Source organism: Bidens hawaiensis, unplaced genomic scaffold, assembly GCF_021521415.1.
Source record: "Bidens hawaiensis isolate Kalapana, Puna unplaced genomic scaffold, B.hawaiensis_p1.1 tig00019318_1, whole genome shotgun sequence".
In the NCBI taxonomy this organism is placed as follows: domain Eukaryota; kingdom Viridiplantae; phylum Streptophyta; class Magnoliopsida; order Asterales; family Asteraceae; genus Bidens; species Bidens hawaiensis.
In genome coordinates, this window is record NW_027492927.1 from 148,958 (window position 1) to 171,442 (window position 22,485).

At 35.9% G+C, this 22,485-nt stretch overlaps 1 protein-coding gene across 1 annotated transcript; it reads right to left on the reverse strand.

The window, feature by feature from the left end:
- Positions 1 to 1,533: 1,533 nt before the first annotated feature.
- LOC143558051 (aquaporin NIP2-1-like) lies at positions 1,534 to 2,662 on the reverse strand. The gene is made up of 5 exons (XM_077046978.1): positions 2,516 to 2,662; positions 2,206 to 2,429; positions 1,921 to 2,131; positions 1,805 to 1,866; positions 1,534 to 1,726 (listed from the first exon to the last, which is right to left on the reverse strand). The coding sequence occupies exons 1-5, from the start codon at positions 2,645 to 2,647 to the stop codon at positions 1,534 to 1,536; spliced, it is 822 nt and encodes a 273-aa protein (XP_076903093.1). The 5' UTR covers positions 2,648 to 2,662.
- Positions 2,663 to 22,485: the final 19,823 nt, after the last annotated feature.

Below are 22,485 nucleotides of genomic sequence, written 5' to 3' on the forward strand. Positions count from 1 at the left end.
GTTACAATGTGACGTTGGGTTTTGAGATCGAGATTCCGAATAGTAAAATCTCTCATGGGTGCTTGTTTTTTTGGAGAGTGTTCTTTCCTCTGAAAGTCTCGAGAGCCGGTAATGCGAATCAGTGGGAGCTTGTTGAGATTTAGGACGAGTCATTGGTGAATTTTGTCATGACTGGGTCTATGATGACCGAATTGAAGCTCAATGGAGTTTCATTGGGCCTTACGGGAAATCGATGCAAGGGTCGTTGCAACTAGGTGGATTGCTTGATATCTTAGCCTGTTCCTAGGAAACTTGGAGAACTTCTGTTGTTATAGTTTTAGCTTGTTCTTTGAACTAGAGGCTTGGAGGATTTTTGTCATTAATGATTACTAGAGTTAAGGGACGACTAGATTGCTTTGTTCTTGGATGGCGGGCTGGAGTTATCACAAAGCCTTCAAGTGGGAGATTGTTGGGTTTATGAAGGCTTAGAGATCTTGGGCCCGTTCTTGGTCCTTGTTAGGATTCTTGGGGCCAAGTTGAAAACCCTAATTTATTCTTTATATATGTAGTTGTCATGTAATTGTAATCTTTGTAATCTTTTGACTGAGCTTCATGAAATTAGCCTAGTTGCAGCCTATGGATGTAGGCCCCCTGTTGGGCCTAACAACGTTAAAATTCATGTGTCGCTTATTATTTTCGTACCGCGTGTTTATATCGTTTGTGCTCATTTGTGTGTTGATTCGCTTTCGTACGCCGCTTTGTTCCTAACATATTATGAGGCCTGTCTTAATCATATAAAACATTTCAATGACCCGACGCAAAAATAAATCCATCATTCCATCTTTATACACATACGAAGACCGAAATTCTTTTACACCCATGTATATTTTTACACCCACACTAAATAACCAATTAAAAAGCTTAAATTAAGTGTATATTTAAGAATTCGACATTGATTTTCTTTTTGTTTTTTCACTTTTCTATTTCAAATGCAACACGAATAAATATATCATTTCAAATTAAGTTCTAAAAACTCAGGATCCTGATTCAAAAATCTCGGATCGGTTACAAAATCGTAATATACGTTACAAAGAAAAATAAGAAAAACAACGGGGTAAATTGACCATTCACCCAATATATTAGGTCCGTCCATGCTTATGGGATGGTAAACCGGAATGAATTTTGCCCTTCAAAATTGTGACTTAGACAGATCGATCTATCTGTAATTTTATCCCAATAATTTCATCGGATTTTGTAGAATTCACAACATCTAGTTCATAAAATCATTGTTATATGTATTATTCATTTTTCTTTCTAACCATTCAAGGTTATATATCTGTTTTGAGTATTTTGTTTACATTCAGATTTAGTCTTTGCACACTGGATGTAAACTCATGAAATCTGTTATACATGATGCAGTGAATTATGAAATTTCTAGCCTACATTCAAGCATCCATAGCTCACGTGAATATTTTACAATCAGTAGTTGATAGTTTATTTCAACATACTGACTATTTGAGAAAACCTTATGGATATCTTACTGCAACTTGTTCGTCACTCAGCAAATTTTGGCAAAGGAATCACTAGGTCTAGTTCGTTTGATGCTCGAATAAAACTGTAGCACAACACCGCTGATAATGTTCCTATTATAGGCCCAATGATATGCACCCATATACTCGTATAGTTGCTGCTGGCTAATGCTGGTCGAATGGTGTGTGCTGGGTTCATTGATCCTCCTGATATTGAACTAGATAAAATATTATAGGTTTTTGTTGTCAGATTAGTACGTAACTTACATAGAAGTATTTTAGAAAGTTGTGTTTACCCTGCAAAGATGGAAGTAGTGCATACTACAGATCCTACTGCTATACCCGCTAGATCTCCTACCTATAATCATTTTAATAACTCGATAACATTACAAATTTTCTTAAAATGGAAAACGAGTAGGGTTCTTATAGCTCTAGAGTCTGTGGCTACGGCTGACGTAACAAACATCATTGTGAAAGTTACAATGATTTCCATGATCAGAGCTTGTAAGCCTGTCCCTGAAGGTGTGGTTGTGCCAAAATGTTTAATTGGTTGTAACATTATCCGTTGGGCGAATGAAGCTGCTATGGATCCTGTGAACTGAGCTATTACATAGAAAGGAACCAAAGCAAACACAATATCCATATGAAATCAAGAAAATAGTGCATTTAAGGATTCACGAGGTACTAGGTTGGTACCTGATTCCAAGGAACTTGTCTAACAGATGCAAAAGCTATGGTGACTGCAGGGTTCATATGTGCACCGGAGATATGTCCAACTGCATAGATCATGACAGTTACAATCAGAGCACCGGCGAGTGAAGCTCCTAGCTGAGACACCAAATTTTCGTTGCTATTTTTGATCTCTGAGCACCCACATGTGACAAACACCAAGAGGAAGGTTCCCACCATCTCCGCCACTACCTGTCATATAATCTAGATTAACGCGATTGAATTCCATGAATTGACAAAGATTGTATTATCTCTGGTGTACACAGCGGGTAACTTACCTTCTGAAGAAAACCAGGAGGATAGTAAACTTGTAGCATTGTAGTAGCGACTTTGAGTTGTTGCATTTCCAGTGTTTGTATTGAGATGGTGGACAACTCATTTGTGCTACCACTTGAATCATCTATGGTCATGATGTGAGATTTATAAATACAACCAAAGTTTAGGATACACAAGGTGTGCTAGAAACTGAGCATATATGTTGTCTTCTCGAATACCTAAGGTTGTGCTATAAATAATGTGTGTGTAATCGAGCCTTCTCAAGTAAAAGTTAATAACAATTCAAACTCACCGAACTATGATCAATTAGAAAAAAAAGGATGTTTGCCCTTTACCTTGGCTATCGGCTAGTGTAGATATCCGTTAGAACCTAAAAGCAACAAATACACACACACACATTACCAATGAGTGGTTGACATCAATAAAGTGATATGCTTGAAAATGATATCATTATAAAGTTGAACGATCAAAATATATATGATATATGTTAATGGTGCTGGTAAAATCTGGTATCTAGAGAGGTATCTACCTAAATTGTTAAGGGATTTTTAGATGACACAAACATGTTAACATGTTACGTCATGGGTTTTAATAGGTTTGGGTTTGAGTTTAACAGGTTTTGTGTTTTAAACAGGTCGATTTATTAACCTGTTAGTAACCTGTGTGGATTTTTATTTTAAAACATAAATATATATACACTCTTAAAGTCTTAAACTAAAGTCATACTTACAAACGGCATTTCACTAATGCCCTTCTGAACCCGATATTAAATTTTTTTATGAATGTTGTGATTTACTTTTATGGTTTTTCGTTTAAAGTATATTATGGATTTTTCGTATTTTGTTTCAAGTATGTTATGGATTGGTGGTTTTTGTTTCAAATACGTTATGATTTATCTATTAATTAAGACTTTTATGCTCATTTTGAAAATTTTGGTTTCGTTACACGTGTATTATTCGTTGTGTCTTTAAACATGTAACATCCCGAAATTTCTAAGAATAATATTTAATATATTATTTATTTATGGTGGAAAAGTTTACTTTAGTTAGTAGAGAAATAATTATAAAAAAAAGATGGAAGGATAAGTAGGCTAATTAAATGTAAGTAATTATGGACCAAAAAGGAAAGATGGGTCTAAGGTCCATGAGCTTAAAGATTATAAATACCCCTTAAAACCCTAATCCTTTCCATTTTCATACATCTCTACACCATAGCCTACACCATCAAAAACACACACTTCTCCAATTCCCGTTGTTGAGAAAACCACCCGCAAAGACACAAAGATTCCCGGAGAGGATTAGGTATATAAATGAAGATTTCCAAATATTAGATCTTTTATTAGAGGTCGGGAAGTCCGGCTTTTATCAGCAAAACCATAGCAGCTCAAAAGTGAAGATTCCGGCGATTGTTCAGCTATTCCGGCGGTTGTAGCGGCGGTTTTCGGCGAAGGCGAGCTAATGGGTTTGTATATAGGGAAAATACGGTTCCATGGTCGCTTGAATCACTCAAATCGGAGTTCATTTGATATGGTTTTGAGCCTCTCGAGTGATTTCAGACAAAAACCTCAAAGATACGTTTTTGTTAAAAAGGGCTTTCTTTTTATGAACGAATGACCATGAAACTTAACCCTAGAGTATATCGGCTATAAAAGAACATTAAAGTAGCAAACTTGATGTTAAAATGGACTTAACGAACTTATGGAGATGAATCGGCTCGTTTAAAGAAAACCCTAGATCTAGTTTTGAACATTTTAAGCCTAAAGATCCAAACTTTATGATTCCTTGGGTCAATTCTTATCCGAAAATGTCCGTGGGAATGTTCACGGGTTTGGACATTATCATATTAAAAGGCTACATGTTGAAACATATATGGTTAGGGGTTTAAGACCCAACCCGTAGCTTCTGCGCATTGTTGGGACTTATATTTTAGACCGACGCATCGAATTAATCGTTGGGTGAAAAATGTATTATTTGGTCTCAACCAAGGGTGGATGGCTTGAAGACCAAGTCATGCTAGGCTAGTATAAATAGATGTTTTTATTCATTTGTCTAGTATGAGCGACTGTATTGTGTATGTGTGAGATTTAGGGTTTTATCCCTTTGAGAGAGTCTCTGCCGCCAGGATGAGCTCTCCTGGTGGCGGCTGAGATATTTCTTAATTGATTGTATGTATGAATGTATGTATGTGTGTTTCATCTTAATGAGAATCATTCGGCTAATATTTCATACTACCTTTTCTATCTTGTTTGTGTTTTGATTACAATTGTTCATCCTACTTTATTGTTGATTGTTAATCAAATCAGGCTCTCTCCCAATACACCTCATTCGTCCAACTGATATCATCATTCAAGAGTGAATCTAAATGAGATTCGATCCTAACCCTGGTTCCGAGATCCACACCGTTGATTGGTATTGACTATTTTTCACACTTCCGCACCGGGGCTCTGATACCAATTGTGATGTCCGAGCTCCGGTGCGGAAGCGTGAAAAATAGTCAATACCAATCAACGGTGTGGAGCTCGGAACCAGGGTTAGGATCGAATCTCATTCAGATTCACTCTTGAATGATGATATCAGTTGGACGGATGAGGTGTATTGGGAGAGAGCCTGATTTGATTAACAATCAACAATAAAGTAGGATGAACAATTGTAATCAAAACACAAACAAGATAGAAAATGTAGTATGAAATATTAGCCGAATGATTCTCATTAAGATGAAACACTCATACATACATTCATACATACAATCAATTAAGAAATATCTCAGCCGCCACCAGGAGAGCTCATCCTGGCGGCAGAGACTCTCTCAAAGGGATAAAACCCTAAATCTCACACATACACAATACAGTCACTCATACTAGACAAATGAATAAAAACATCTATTTATACTAGCCTAGCATGACTTGGTCTTCAAGCCATCCACCCTTGGTTGAGACCAAATAATACATTTTTCACCCAACGATTAATTCGATGCGTCGGTCTAAAATATAAGTCCCAACAATCTCCCCCTTAGACCGATGCCATCGAATTTCTTCCATGATCACCTCATAACTCGTTGTCTTTCATTGAAATTCTCCCCCACACGTTAAGCTTCTCCCATTGTTCATTTCGAATCATCACTCTTATACCACTTTTGGATATAGTTGTATGGGCATATGAACAAGGCTTTGAACTTCAAAAGATCAACTTCAAGTAACAAGGTTATCACAAAAAGAAATAAACTCATTGTGATCATCAAATAATCTTCCATTCTTCAAATCTGTTTCTTCCCCTGTAAATTAAATTCAAACCATTCCCTGAATTAAGATAGAATTCAAATTAACCATAACCCATTCTTGACTGTTCAAGTGACTATTTCATAGGAGGTTAAACTCTACTGATCATCCTTTTAACTTGTTACTCGTGATAACTCTATCTTCTCATCCGTACTAGGAAATCTGAAAACTTACAAATGATGAAACGTCTTTGAAAAACCTTGGATTATTGATCTTGATCAACTTTTCCTTAACTTGAGTCTTTTACTTGATTTGAAGCTAGCCATTTGCAATGAAATTCAAAGATTTTTATCTTGTCGGTCCCTTGGATTTCACCTTGATCTTAATCATTCATGTCATAACTCACACAGATTAATCGTGTTGACAAGAGAGTTAATGACGGGTTACTATATTTAGAAAGATATCCGTTTGTTAAAGGAGGAATCAATAACAAACATACGGTTGCAATGAATAATCACATGTAGAAGGCACACACAAGATTCACTCAAAAGATTTCCATTTATATAATGTTAATCATACAAAAGGATAATCGATTTAGGGTTTTCTAGGAATCCTAAGACAGCCGTCACACAATATTCTCTCAATAAATGAGTCTGTCTTATCCGTATTGTGTGTTCTGCCTCTCTTCTGGCGGCGTGCCCCAAATATTCTATTTATAGGCCTGCCAACCAAGGACAGCTGTCATTCCTTCTAGAAACCCTATCCGATAATACATATTCAAATTACATATTCAAAATAAACTAAGTGTAAAACAAGTCTTCCGGGTAGGCTTTGCATCAATCTTGTCTTTCCGAGTATGCTCGGCCATCCTTCATAACTTGGTAACATAAAAGTGTGCTCGGGATCAGTTTCCGGGTAGACTTTACTTAAAGAATATTTTACCAAGTAAATTATTCACCGAGTAGACTTCACTCTTCTTGACTTTGCCAGACTTTGCCCGAAAACTCCTTACGAGCAACCTTGTTCTTCGATGGTCCATTTCAACTCTTTGCTATAATATAACTTATTAGCAAAGTGTACTCGGTAGTACAGTTCTTTGATTGAGTTGAACCTTGCCCGATGTTACTTAGAGATATATTCCATTTATACATCAAGCTTACTCGGACCATAATTATTAAAGAATACCTTGCCCGGTCTTCCAATCACTTGGCTTCATGGACTTGGTTAACCAAACCTTACTCGGAAGAGTAAAATACTTGGTCTTGAAGAACAAACCTGCTTGACAAAGTGAACCTTGCTCGGAGATACCAAATCAGTGATCCTTACTCGGGAATGCACTAAATTAGTATACCTTGCCCGGATTTCCCCTTAAGAAGACTAATTGAAGTAAACCTTGCCCGGGAGGCAAAATCTCATACCCGGCTAAGTAAAAGCTTGCTCGGATCCCAAGGTGTGCTCGGATTCAATACTTAGCAGATTCTGAGGAGGTTGAGAAGATTCCAATCTTCCATATTCTTCATTTAGGTCAAATCTCCTCATTTGGGTCAAACTCTTGACCCAACAATCTCCCCCTAGATTGGAACACCTCAGCTTACCCAAAACACTCTATGGATACTTACACTCAGCAAAATACACATCAAATTAAAGGTCAAATTTCATAATCAAATTACATAAACAAAATTACATAATCAGTAAGTTGTCTGAAGACATTACAAAACAAAGCCTAATCTTGAAATTCTTCATTTCAGCCAGAGATGCTTGTTTAATTTTCTTGCTCAACCAAGAATCTTAACAGTTCTGATTGCTTAGCACTTGTAGGCCTTTGCCTTTCTTTGTAATCAGAGAGATACAGTGCTGCAATCACATTCAATTGCCATAGATTGAATTTTCTGAAGTCATTTTTAGAGAAGATCTTCACAATCTCTCCATTTTCCATCATAACATTCAGATGTTCAGTCCTGGAATCATAGAATATTCCACTTGGCATAACATTGTCGTTGACTAAAGTGTTTTTGGCTTTTACAGCAACCTTGACAAAGGGTTTATCCATCTTCAAGTGCATCTGCTTTGGTTTTTCCTGAGTAGACACAGACATCTTCCTTTTCTTTGTATTGTTCTGTTTTGAGAGCACGGATGTTGTCTATTTGCAGAATTCCTCTACTTTGAATTTCCCTTTTATTGTCATCCTTGATAGATCAACCATCTTTTTGGATATTCCTTTGTTCTTACCAACCAGAGACTGAGCGGCTCCCTTCTTCAATTTCAATTGTTGTCCTTTCATTTTCTTGAAGTTGCTCAAAATCTCTTTTCTTGTCATTACTCTTACATAATCAAAAGGAATTCCATTCTTAACCAAAAATTTTGGTTTACCACCATATTTGCTTAAGAATTTTTGAATTTTCACTTCTTGATCCAAATCATCTTTCAATTTTAAATATTTTAGTTCATTGTCTTGAGTGTTCTTTTCTTTATGTAAAACCTTTGAAATCTTGTCAATGACAGTGTCTAGTTTCTCCTTTATCAGAACTAAAAGAAAGGCAAAGGCCTTAAGGCACATCCTGGTTCTTCTTGCTCAACCAAGAATCTTAACAGTTCTTCAAAGAATGCCTTTCTTTGACAGTGTCTAATTTTCTTGCTCAACCAAGAATCTTAACAGTTCTCTGGTTCTTCTTGCTTAATTAGTTTGAGCAGAGAGACTACCACACCATTTGGAATTTCTTGATTATTCAAGCATTTTTCAATCAGCTCTTAAGGCACATCCTTCTGATTAACATTCTTCACTTCATCTTTTATCCTTTTCTCATCTTCAAACATTTTGAACAAATTTTCTTGTTCTTCAAAGTCTTTATAAGAAATCATTTGACTCAGAAATTCTCTGTCATGAATTTCTTTCATTCTTTGCACATAGACTCTTTTGGCTTCTGATTCAGATTCATTCATTTCTGAGTCCATTGTATTCTCCTTTTGAGAGTTTAAGGTCTGAATTTCATCATCCTCTTGAGCAATTTCTTTCCCTTTCAACTTTTTTCTTTCCTCAAGATCTTTCTTTTCATCTTCTGGAACATTGTCAGCTTCATCGTCTGAGCTGTTCTTTTCATAAATTGAGAGAAGCTTCATCGAATTCTCCCCCTGATTCAGTGATTTCTCCCCCTGTTTTGGGGCAGCTGAGATCTTCTCAACCTCAAACATTAGGGTTTGAACTCGTTGCAATGCTTTCTTCAGTTCTTCAGAAAGATGATGTTTGTAGGAATTGGAATTACTCCACCTAGTGATGTCTCATTTATGAGAATTACACGGCCTCAGGGACCAATCCAGCCAGTTCATCCTTCTCTTTATAATATGCCACCACATCGTCAAACAGACATGCTTTTGAATCTTCTTCATATGTATGAAAATCAAATGTCTGCTGACCGCCTAAATCAAGAACGCCTCATGGAAAACCAAAGAAGGCTGATGGGTTATGTCTCGTTTTGTTAGAAAGAAACAAAGGAGCTTCGTGCGATTGTTGAGTCTCAGGGGGTGAAGCTCAAAGAACAGGAGGATCTCATCTTGCAATTAACATGCAAAGATGATGCACTTAAGAAACTCAAGAATGATGACGAAGATCCTGATGAGTCTGGTGCAGGAAGTGAGCCTAAGCAAATGCACGGCTCATCTTCTGGTGCAGGTACTAGTGGAGGTGGTGACTCGGATAAGTAGATTATCGTTTATCAAGATTACAGAGCTGCTAAACCTATTGAGATGATAGAAGCTGACAATGTAATTTTTGTTGATGGATCGGGGGTGGTCAGGAGTGTGGTGAATAGAAATGAGATTGAGGAGGGTCAATTCATTGAGAGGTCACTAACACGAGAGCATATTTCATTATTGCTTGGATTGAATGATGAAGAATTAACCGTGTTGAGGTATTAAACGATGAAGAGATCTTAAATGATCCAACTGTTGAGATGAACACAAATTTTATTTATGAAGATGAAGAGGTCGAGGTTTGAAGATGTCACAGCTGAGAAGTATCCTGATCTGTTTCAACACACTAATGTTGATCAGGATGCTCCAGTATTCACTGAAGAAATAATCAAGACAGCTGAGGACAAGTTGGAAAAAGAATCTAAGGGTAAACAAGTAGCTGATGCAGTGTTTAATTCACTTGCAAACATCACTGATGCTGATATTAAGAGATGGTTTGGATATCGAAACAAGAAATATCCTAAGGTTATTGAGGCTTATAGATATGTAGATCAAGAACAGAAGGATGAAGCAGCTGCTCGTTCAAAAGCCAATCAAATGACTTCATTCAAGATTGTATCTAAAGTTCAATGTGACATTGTTTCTTGGCTTTTCGATTCTGAATTAAAGTTTGTATTGTTAAGTGGGCAAAGGGCGTCCAGTATTATGAAAAGATGACGGACGTTCTTTCTTTACCAATATGGGATGTGAGGACATTAGCTTGTCGTCCTTTCATCAATCGGGGGGGGGGGGGGGGGAATCGACATGCAAAATGGTTTCATCAACATCTGTTGTTCGAAGTCAATCGTGGTTTCAAGTTTTTCAAGCCCCAGGTCCCTAGACGTAAACGTATTGATGAAATTGATCCAAGGACGGGCTGGAGGAAGCTCGTATTTAGGGTAAATCCGCCAAAAACCATGAAGCGTGTGCCGGTGAAGACATTGAATCAACACATTGTCAACTCGTTCAGCCGCTGGTATTACGACAACAGAACTGGTGAGGCCGTTATTGTTTTGGGTAAAGGTGTGAAGACTGAGCTGATCAAGATTATTGATCCAATGTGGCTAGTCAACTTGACCGAGACCGACAACAACGTGCTACATAAGAATAAGATTTTGTTTGAACGACTTGAAGACTATGATCTGGCTATGCAGTTCCAACGCGTTGTGCATGTATGTCATGAGAACGGGATCCATAGCTGTAGAGACTGGCAAACCAAGTGCTTCAAGTAACTTAAAAGACAAAGAGCTCAAGATGAGGGGGTGTCTGTTAGTGCACGGTTTTGCGTCTAGAGTCTTTGTATTTATCGGTTATGTATTTGTCGTTTATTTATGTAATAAATTATTAAGATATTTATGTAGTTCGTTAAGTTATAGTTTAGTTCGTTAAGGATGTTTAACGAATCACGGGGGTGATTCGTTAAGTTTATTTGTTTAATATGTATGTAATGAAGTGGATGCTAGTTCGTTACGGAATGTGTAACGAACTAGATCCATCTTCTATATATAGTGAACATTGTTCACTGTTAATTGAAGTTTTGAGTTTTAATATTAACGAATTGCTGCCTAATTCTCTCTCAAGCTTCATACTAATATTATACACATACATACAACTGATAATATATACATATAACATACAATCAAACATAATATTGAACTAGATCCGTCTTTAGATTAAGTGTATTCATACATGTATCAGATCTAAGATCTGTGTAGTGTTTAAAGGGTTTATCGAGGTCAAACAAATATAAATGTAACTCCTGAAGAGTTTTTTAAGGTAGTTGAGTGTTTGAAAAGTTAATTGAAACATCTTAACGATATAATCCTTGTGTATCAATAAGCGTACATAGAAGATAATGTTTATGATGAGTACAGTATCCAAATGAACAAAGAAATTGTACAATATGAATTGCTCATAATTGTAACCAAAAATGACGTGTTAAATGAGCAAGTTTGTGGTGGTGGTGGGGTGGGGGGGATCCTGAAAAAGTGAATGCACATGCATTATTTGTCAAGATGAAAAGAAATCCATGATGAACTGAAAAATGCATGTTTTTATGCTTATGGTGTATTGAATAATATAGTCGAATTGGACGTCGTACGATCAATAAATATTTTGACCTTTGTGAAATTTTGACCCTGACCCCTGTGGAGAATTTCGAGACGACCCTATGAAGTTTGCGACAGACCCAAATTGTAACGTACTACTTTTGATAATAACAAATAAAAGAAATATAGTTTACTTAATAATGTGTTATTATTTTGTTTATATACATAAAATATTAGATTGTGAGCTTGGATATTAAAAGATGAAATACATGATGGTGAGGGGCCTTAGGTCCATGGGCATAAAGGTATATAAACTCATTAAACTTCCTTAAAATTCTAAAACCCTCATTCTTATCTTCTAGCCTCCATACACACTCAAACACACACACAAACACCCTCCTTTATCTCGGACCAATATCCGAAGGAAAGGACCCGAGCTCGTGGGTGTTAGAGCATCTTGACGAGCAAGACATACACCAAGACTAGATTGTGTCCGTGAAACCGATTCATCTAAGGTACGTTTGATAACGAAAAAACTTGTTCGTTTATGCTCGGCTCGTTTAGTATTCCTAGATCTATATAAATGGTAAAGCGAATTAAACACAATGATTCTCGTTGGAATTCGTTAACATTTGATAGGTTAATTAATCGAATATTGAGCCATACATATATATATATCGATTAAACACACCATTAAAACATAACGTTTAGGTGTTTGGTTGATTGGGGTTCATAGGCGATGTTGATACGAGTCTATTGATGCCAATTTTGTGTTGTTTCATAGTGATTCGGGGGTTAATTGCAGATCTGATGCCTTTTGACCATCTCAGTTCTTATGAATTTTGACTTTGACAATTTGAGTCAAGGATTGGGTAATTACTGATGTTCATTCATTATGATAAGCGAATAGCTGGTCATTCGTTGAACTGTCAAGACGAATAGGTCACACTCGTGTGCTCTTGTAACGAATGAACCTCTCATCCGTCTCATGGAGGTCATGAATAATCTTACCCATTCGTTACTTATTCATTCGTCATGATGAGACATCGAAACAAACCATTCGTTATTAGATACACTCGTGTGCTCTTGTAACGAATGAACCTCTCATTCATCTTAAAGAAGTCACGAATGGTCTTATTCATTCGTTATTCATTTGTCTCGATAAGACACAGATCAAACCATTCATTATAACGAATGGAATCATTCGTCATAACGAATGAGATAGCGAATAATGCTTACCCAGAATAAAGTTATCACTTAAGTATTAAATGAAAATTTGGTTTTGGTATTAAACCCCATTCGATTCGATTGGAATCTGTCATAATTTTATTCGATTGGATTAGTTCAAACTTAAGTTTTTGGTTGATTGGGGTTCATAGGCATTGTGTATACGAGTCTATTGATGCCAATTTTGTGTTGTTTGATAGTGATTCAGGTGTTAATTGCAAATCTGAAGCTTGTTGGCCATCTCAGTTCTTATGAATGTTGACTTTGACAATTTGAGTCAAGGATTGGATAATTACTGATGTTCATTCGTTATGATAAGTGAATAGCTGGTCATTCGTTGAACTGTTATGACGAATAAGTCACACTCGTGTGCTCTTGTAACGAAGGAACCTCTCATCAGTCTCATGGAGGTCATAAATAATCTTACCCATTCGTTATTCATTCATTCGTCATGATGAGACATCGAATCAAACCATTCGTTATTAGATACACTCGTGTGCTCTTGTAACAAATGAACCTCTCATTCGTCTTAAAGAAGTCACGAATGGTCTTATTTATTCGTTATTTAATCGTCTCGATAAGAAACGGATCAAACCATTCGTTATAACGAATGGAACCATTCGTCATAACGAATGAGATAGAGAATAATGCTTACCCAGAATTAAGTTATCACTTAAGAATTTAATGAAAATTTGGTTTTGATATAAGACCCCATTCAATTCGATTGGAATTTGTCATAATTTCATTCGATTGGATTAGTTCAAACTTAATTTTTTATGAAGAACTTAAGTTTTTTCAAGCTGACCTGGCAGCTCGAGCCCAGCCAGGGGCTCTGCTCCTTAGACTATGCTAGGGGATGTTGCCCCTAGACCCCACTGCCAGGGCCGCTGCCCCCGGACCCCCGTTCGTTGAGGGCTATATTAAGCTTGAAATATGATATGGGTAGTGATAATTAATTGATACATGTAATTGTTATACAATTAGCCGCGCCCAGTTAAGGAAAGGAGTTACCATTAACTCTGAAAGGAACCGAGCTCAGGTGAGGTTCTAGCCCCATTTCCTTGTTATATTTTTTGGGGTTGTGTGCATACTCAATGTGATTTGTTAATACACTTACCTTAAGTGGTAAATGTATGATATGTGATTGTTTTATGTATGATGTATGAATGATATATTAACGCTATATGAAAGATTGAGCATATGTATGAAATTTTATGCATATAAATATAAAGAAAGGTAAGGTATGGTTGTATGGAAAGAAGAGAACCAGACCCTAATAATATCCAAGGCATAAGGTAACCGAGCCCTAATAATGCTCGAGGAAGAAGGGAACCGGACCCTAATAATATCCGAGGCAGAAAAGGAACCGGACCCTAATAATACCTGAGGAAGTAGGGTATAATGCTTTTTAAAACATAAAAGTATGTATGTAAAGTAAGATAAAGTATGCAAATATGAATGTACGAAAGTATGACAATAACAATGAAGGTATATATTTATATATGTACGAACGAAAGTATAGAAGGTTAAGTATGTAGTATATGAACGTATTGTATGATGCTTGATTAACTAGAAGTCACTTAGCGTAGCTAACTTTTAGGGGGTGTTAGGCCTAGCTTTTGTTTTTTGGCTTATGGTTATATCCTTACACAAATAAGCTTGCTCAAATAAGCTAAAAAACCATCTTCAAACAAGCTTCTTCAAATTAGCCTATATAAGCTAATGAGCTTAAGCTTAAAAAGCTAAACCAAACACCAAATTAAGCTTATTTTGTAAAAAAAAAAGCTAAAAAAGATATAAGCTTTGTTAAAAAAGCTAGGCCAAACACCCCTTTAGTATGCACGCAGGTGAATAGGCTAAGGCAGCTGGCTTGATCGAAGATACATGGCATTGGACTGGAGATACTGGCATCTTGAGAGGAATGCTATGTTGTCATATCTAATTATGTTTCTATTTTGAAAGACCATTCATTCGCATTGGTGTAGTGTTTATTAAAGTTAGCTCTCGTATTATCCGTCGCAACCTCAAGCTTTGAAAGAAGCTTTTTGAAAACGAACCACGTGAAGTCTGATTTGCATCATCAGATTGGTGATGAAAATTTAAGCGATAGTTGTATTTGTTTCATTAAGAAAGGCTTGATTAGGGATGCTAAAGTAGATGATATACTGGTTAGATTTCAAAAAATGAGAACTTGAAAATAAGAACTTTAGATATATTGCATTTTAATTAAGCATTTCTAATGAAACAGTTTCACGTATTCTTTTTGGTTATATTTTTGTATGTGACCCGACCCGATTCGATTCGACTCGACTAGAACGGTGAAACCTGATCAACAAAAAAATTATATATCGATTTCACCTGACCCAAACAGTCTAACCAGGTCGAAAAAATATTTATATAACCGAGTACCTGCCCAAAAGATTTTAGACACATGTAAGAAACTTTTCTGGTTCTGTCATTGGTTTTCACCATCTTGAACCATAGAATGACAAAACTTATTTAAGTAACGACAATACAAAGATTTAGTATTATAAACATATGACCCTAGAAATAAGCTCATCTTAAGATTTAGATTAGGGCTAATTACCAAAACATACAAGTTTGACCTAAATTTTATTAAGATATATGTGTCTAATTTAACCTACATCTCTCCAATCATTAAGCTTTTGACTAATAAACAAGCGACACATCAACGAAGCCGGCTAAGCCTTAGCCGCCACTTTATGGACACAGAATTTTGTGAAAGTAAACGACACCTACGTTTTTCCTTTAAAAATTCGCACGTGTCAAAGGCGGCTAAACTTATCCTACATCTCTTGTAATTTAGCCGACATCCTTGAATCTTATCCGACTTCGGGATATGTGTCTATTCACTTAGCCGGCTCCATATATTCCTTCTCACCAACTCGGCTTGTACGCAAAAGCTTCACTTAGCCGTTTTCTTTTTTTTTTCTTTTAGCCATCTAATTTTAGCCTCCAAAATTTAAAATATTTACCAAATCAGTTAAATAATTAGCCAGCTTTCTTGTTTTTCTCTCTTAGTCATCTTCATATAGCCACCATATTAAATACTTTAACTACAAAATTAAATATATAGTCGTTTCTCTCTTAGGCGTCTTGATTTTCTCTCTTAGTCGTCATTTTTTAACCGCAAAAGATAAATATTTTTGCTTACCTAATAAAACTCTTTGCTCGTTTTCATTCTTTTTTTACTACTAGGATATTGTGCATGTAATACACGAGTGGTTAAAAAATTGCAACCATGTTATTATTTCTATTAATATTGATAATTTTAGTTGACATCCTAGTAGGCTAATATAGTAAAATGACATGTGAAAGAATGGTTTTGATTTAATAGTATAGGCAGATAGTAGATTTGCCCCAAAACAAATCACTTTTATCTACGCAGCTAAATTTAGTCGGCTTCTATCTTTTTCTTTCTCAACTGACATGTTTTGGTCACGGTATTATATGTGTTTACATATCCGGTTTACCATTTTTATGAATTTTATAAAACCATCTTCACCCTTGAAAGGTTTTTACTTTCTTACTACACCATATCTATTTTTTTCATTTTAAAAAAAGGCCTGTTAACCGATAAACTTGAATGTTGTTATCAATATAGTTGTTTTTATGAATGAACTCGGATTACTTTTATTAAAATTATTTTATGCATCTAGATACTAACAAAACAGTAATAAACAGAAATGTTCATTAATAATGAAAATAAAGAATCATAATAACAACAAAACATACTAAATAACTACTACAATCTACTTGATGGTAGGCCCCCAACGCCAAATGTATATTTAAGGATTTGGGTCAAACTTGTTTATTTTGGTTATTTTACCTAGGGCTATCATAACATGTCAGACACGACACGATAAAACACAATGACCTGTTGCGCTAAACACGTTAACGAACCTGTTCAGAAACAGGTTAACCTGTTAAGACCTATTAAGGGACCTGTTTTGTAAGGTCCCGTTGCCGGTGCCCTACATTTGGTCGTTGGATTTACTCATAAACACAGTTCTAATCATCAGAGTTAATAAAACATTCGCGGAATATTATAACTTTCCTAAAACATTACATATTAATCAATAACTTTGTCTTAATAAACATATTGTCTTTCAAATTAAAACATAAATTAATAAACGTCTTGAGTCTTCAGATGCCAGTCTTTTATTCTTCTGCCACGTGTCCCCCGCTCAAGCCAACTGTCTCATTCTACTCACCTGCGTGCATACTAAAAGTCAGTTACGCTGAGTGAGTTCTAGTTAATCATACAACGTACAACACATTCATAACTACATACTTTCATACATACTTCATACTTTCATACTTCGTTCATAATATACATACTTACCTTCATACTTTATTTTAAACTCTACTTTCATTATTCTATTCTGCCTCGGATATTATTAGGGTCCGATCCCTTTTCTGCCTCGGATATTATTAGAGTCCGGTCCCTTTCTACCTTGAGTTTTATTAGGGCTCAGTCCCTTTCTGCCTCGAGATTTATAAGGGCTCGGTTTTCTGCCTCGGATATTATTAGAGTCTGGTCCCTTTCTACCTTGAGTATTGTTAGGGCTTGGTCCCTTTCTTCTGTACCTAGCCATCTCTTACATTCATTCATAACATACATACATACATATCATTTATACATTATACATAGCATTCATATCCATGATTATAACTTGACAGCACATGCAATATTCGAAGATCGTTCACATACCGACAAGCAATCATTCATGCCTTTCACATATATCACATATGGCATACACTTATCACTTAGGATAAGTAAATTAACAAATCACATCGAGTATGCACACAGCCCCGAAAACATAACAAGGAATGGGGCTAGAAACTCACATGGATCCTGTTTCTTTCTCCGTTAACTGGTGTTCCCTTCTTTAATTGAGCTCTGCTAACTGTATATAAGTTACACGTATCAATACTTGTCCTATTTGTATTTCTACCAAAAATTGGCTAAGTCTGGTCTAATCTAATGGTATGATATTAGATTACTTTATACTTATATTATTTTATGATTTAATGTATTCTTTCTATTCTTTTATTTATTCTTCAGTATTCATTCACTTAGAATATTTTATCATTAACCTTAACACATTTGAATATAGAGTATTCAAACACCTTTGTATTTCTTTCCTTCTTTATTGTAGGCAAACTATCGGGTATATAGTGTTTGGATCTACACCGGGTATCCTACATGCACATATGTATTTGATCACCCATGTGTTCCGTCCTCAAGTGTGTTTATATCCATGTAGTATATACATGCATTCAAACCTTAATAATGTGAGTCTTATGTATTTAAGTCTTGATGTGACCGATTAAGGGTAGTGCATGTGATCGATTATGTGCAGATGTATTCGGGTTTTGACATTGTAATCGAGTCTTTTGTAACCAACATGCATGTACGCGAGTTTACATATTGCGATCAAGCTTAATATGTAGCGAGTTCCAACTTCTAATCGGGTTTGATATGTATAAGAGTTTAACAATGTAATCGACTGGTCACTTGCATGCGACCAAGTGTTGTATTCGAGTATAGGTTGTGTATGTGGGTAAAGAGATGTAAGCGAGTAGTATTGTATGCGACTCACAATGTAAGCGAAGCCCAATGTAAGCGAACTGTAATGTATGCGAGTTAGATTGTGTTCCTGTATAATTTTGTTAGCGAATCATCAATGTAATCGAGTTACCAGAAGTAATCAAGTTCGTAAGTTGTAAGCGATTTACTATATTGTAATCGTTTCTGAGCCGTGTAATCAAGTATAAGTGTATGTATATGACTAAGTATTGTAATCGAACCCTCGTGTAATTTATGGAACCTTGTAATCGATTCGTCATAGTAATTGATCTGGGTATTGTAAGCGATTTATTCATGTATTCGAGCCTTTGTATGCGAGTTTCAATGTGATCGATTCACACACATTAAGCAAATGAAAGACGTAATCGAATCTTATATGGGCAACTTCATTGTAATCGATTTGCCTCAAAGTGATCAGATTCCCAAAGAAGTTAACTCGAGTTCATTGTAAGCGACCCCAAGGAAATCGATTTCCAATGTAATCGATCACTTAAGAGTAATCGATTGGGCTGCACTTTCTTTTGGGTTCCATGATGCGTGTTGGGTCAAGAGTTTGACCCAAATGAGGAGATTTGACCTAAATGAAGAATATGGAAGATTGGAATCTTCTCAACCTCCTCAGAATCTGCTAAGTATTGAATCCGAGCACACCTTGGGATCCGAGCAAGCTTTTACTTAGCCGGGTATGAGATTTTGCCTCCCGGGCAAGGTTTACTTCAATTAGTCTTCTTAAGTGGATATCCGGGCAAGGTATACTAATTTAGTGCAACCTGAGTAAGGATCACTGATTTGGTATCTCCGAGCATGGTTCACTTTGTCAAGCAGGTTTGTTCTTCAAGACCAAGTATTTTACTCTTCCGAGTAAGGTTTGGTTAACCAAGTCCATGAAGCCAAGTGATTGGAAGACCGGGCAAGGTATTCTTTAATAATTATGGTCCGAGCAAGCTTGATGTATAAATGGAATATATCTCTAAGTAACATCGGGCAAGGTTCAACTCAAGCAAAGAACTGTACTACCGAGTACACTTTGCTAATAAGTTATATTATAGCAAAGAGTTGAAATGGACCATCGAAGAACAAGGTTGCTCGTAAGGAGTTGTCGGTCAAAGTCTGGCAAAGTCAAGAAGACTGAAGTCTACTCGGTGAATATTTTACTTGGTAAAATATTCTTTAAGTAAAGTCTACCCGGAAACTGATCCCGAGCACACTTCTATGTTACCAAGTTATGAAGGATGGCCGAGCATACTCGGAAAGACAAGATTGATGCAAAGCATACCCGGAAGACTTGTTTTACACTTAGTTTATTTTGAATATGTGACATTCATGACAAAACGAGGTACACTATATTCATTACGTAACAAGTAAACGATAAATCGGTTAATTCGTAGTGCTTAAACGAGTAACCGACCGATACTAACTATGACACGTATACATACTGAGGGGTCATATACGACTTATATATATGTTATAGAGGCTAACATGTTGATATTTAGGCCCTAGTACGTTTAAAACTCTTTAAACGAAAAAGGTTTCGTTTATTGATACGCTATAAGCTTAAGCGCAATCGTTAATATCAAAACAAGCATTGTAGCATCCGTTAAGCCGAAAAAGACTTATAAAACACTTATATGACATGTTCTAAGCAATACGTGAAAATATTTTGGAATTTTACAACGAGTCAGTACGTTTTTCTTATTTTACAAAAATAAGCTGAAAAACACTCGTTTTTACGTTATTTCTCACACCCGAATTAATTTTCTTGCGAAAAACCGGACCCGAACTAAATTTTAAGTGGGCTTTTCATGTTTGGGCTTGTAAGAATAGATAAATGGGCCAAAACAGCCCATTAGGGGCTCCATCAAAGTTCCGATCGGAACCTAACCACCATACCCCACCTTTTTTGTTTTATATAGCTTATACTACAAGCTTTTGTTATCAAATCCAATTCTCAAAAGTTTGAAGTCCAAAGCAGCTCCAAACCCCTGTTCTCTCCACTCCCTTTCCAAAACCCTAAGGTAAGATCAAATTTCATAAAGATTTAACTAAGTTTGATGCTTATAATTAACATATAAACATGTTTTAGTTAGTTTTAAACATGTTTAACCATCCAAAAACCCTAAAAATCAAGTAAAATTATGTTTTGATGTTAAACATGTTTACAAACCAGGAACATATACTTTTTTGGTCAAAAACGCGGATTAGAACATGAATACAACGTTTTTACGGTTAGAAAGTTCGGTTTGAACCCAAAACCGAAACCCTAATTATCAAGGCTGTTACATGGATGATTTATGCTTGGTTTGATGTTATATGATATGTAGATATACTGAGTTTGCAACTCGAGACCCGGAAAGTCGTTTAAGCTAGCAAAATTCATCGAAAACCGACAAGGTAAACCCGTAACACTCGTTTAGGGGCTGTTTAGTATTAGGTTGTGACGTGCTTGTTGTTAGCTTGTGAAAACTTGCAGGGACATTAGGGATCATATAAATGAGTCCCTGTTCAAATTTGGTAATTTTTCGATAAACGGAGAATATTTGGTGAATTTATTTCCGTTTATGAGCGTTTATTTGGGAAAAATAGCTAAACATATTGAAAATTCTGAAACTTGGTTTTGGAGTTTGATATGGGATGGTAAGATCACTGGTAAAGTTTGGGAATCATTGGAAATGCCTAAGTATGGTTTGTGCAATCATGGTTAAACCGAATTTTAACAGCCGAAAAACGCACAAAAAGGCATTTTGTCAAAAGAGTTAGATTCTGGAAATTTTGCAGGGGCTATGTAATAACATTAAGGCCATTGGTAAAAATTATTGGATTTTTCGGAGGTCGTTTGATATAAACGGGCCATTTATTACACGATTATAACCTATTAAATGAATTTTTATAAATAAATGATTAATCATAAAATTTCTGGAAATATTTTTATAAAATTCTCCATGTCTTAATGTATTTTTACAAAAATTTGCATAATTTATATATAAGTACATATTTAGTTATGATTAATCAAAGATTTAAATTATAATTGTTTTAACGAAACCGGCAGTTTTGTGTTTAACGGACTGACTGGTATGTCAAAATGTCAAAAGTGGTCAAATATCATATTTTTGAATGATATTGATAAAAACGAACTTGTTACGAAAATTCCGGACAAATCGGATGGATTGGGCGCGTTTTGTATAATCAAAACCGTGTGAAAACGGAAACGAACCCTGCGATCAAACCAGACACCGAAACCTTAAAATTCTTTCATAAATCAAATCATTTTATCAATCAATATATTTACTTAAGTTTATGTGATCTTACCTAATCCCGAAACGTATAAACGATCAACTGAGCTAGGCTCGGAAAACGGTGAAACCGAGCCAAATGCAATTTTAAACATTTCATAGTATACAACGTCACAATCTAAGACTATGGTCATGTTCTGGGCCTAACAGCTATACCCAGATTATCTATACAGCCCGACTTAGCTTGAACACTGTACTAGTATTAACGATACAATACCGTTTATAGGAATCAGGCTATAAACGAGGCATCTGACTTATTGATACGTAATTTCTGTGCGAACTACGATAAGGTGAGTTTCACGACCCCACTTTCTAAACTGTTTTACGAACTTTTGGGGTGGAAGGCATGTTTATACACGTTATCGATCTAAAAACGATTCGGGACATAAAATATCTGAACAATTATATATGAAAAGTCCCTACAAACATAATGATTGACTACGTGCTGATGAAAGATGATTATTATCATTAATTGATATATTAAGTGGAGATAATACGAATTTGCAAAACATAATGAAATTACACGTAACAGCAGATTTATACAAACATGTTATGTAATGTTAAACATAACTAATTTTGGAGACAACGTGGTCTGTAATGGCCATGGGGATAACGTGGCCTGTGATAAATAGGGGGCTATTGTGGGCGGAAGGGGGGCCACAATAGTAATAAACTAAAGTTGAGTATGGCTTACGAGCCAAGTTCTGCTGCAACTTATAAACTAAAGTTGAGTATGGATTACGAGCCAAGTTCTGCTGCAACTTATAAACTAAAGTTGAGTATGGCTTACGAGCCAAGTTCTGCTGCAACTTATAAACTAGAGTTGAGTATGGCTTATGAGCCAAGTTCTGCT

What these genes read in the sequence shown, in the direction of transcription:
- LOC143558051 (XM_077046978.1), bottom strand. Translation starts at nt 2,647, where the DNA reads ATGACCATAGATGATTCAAGTGGTAGCACAAATGAGTTGTCCACCATC. An exon ending in GAGCTATAAGAACCCTACTC is followed by an intron (nt 1,867 to 1,920) that starts GTTTTCCATTTT and finishes AAATGATTATAG; the next exon opens with GTAGGAGATCTAGCGGGTAT. An exon ending in ACTACTTCCATCTTTGCAGG is followed by an intron (nt 1,727 to 1,804) that starts GTAAACACAACT and finishes TATTTTATCTAG; the next exon opens with TTCAATATCAGGAGGATCAA.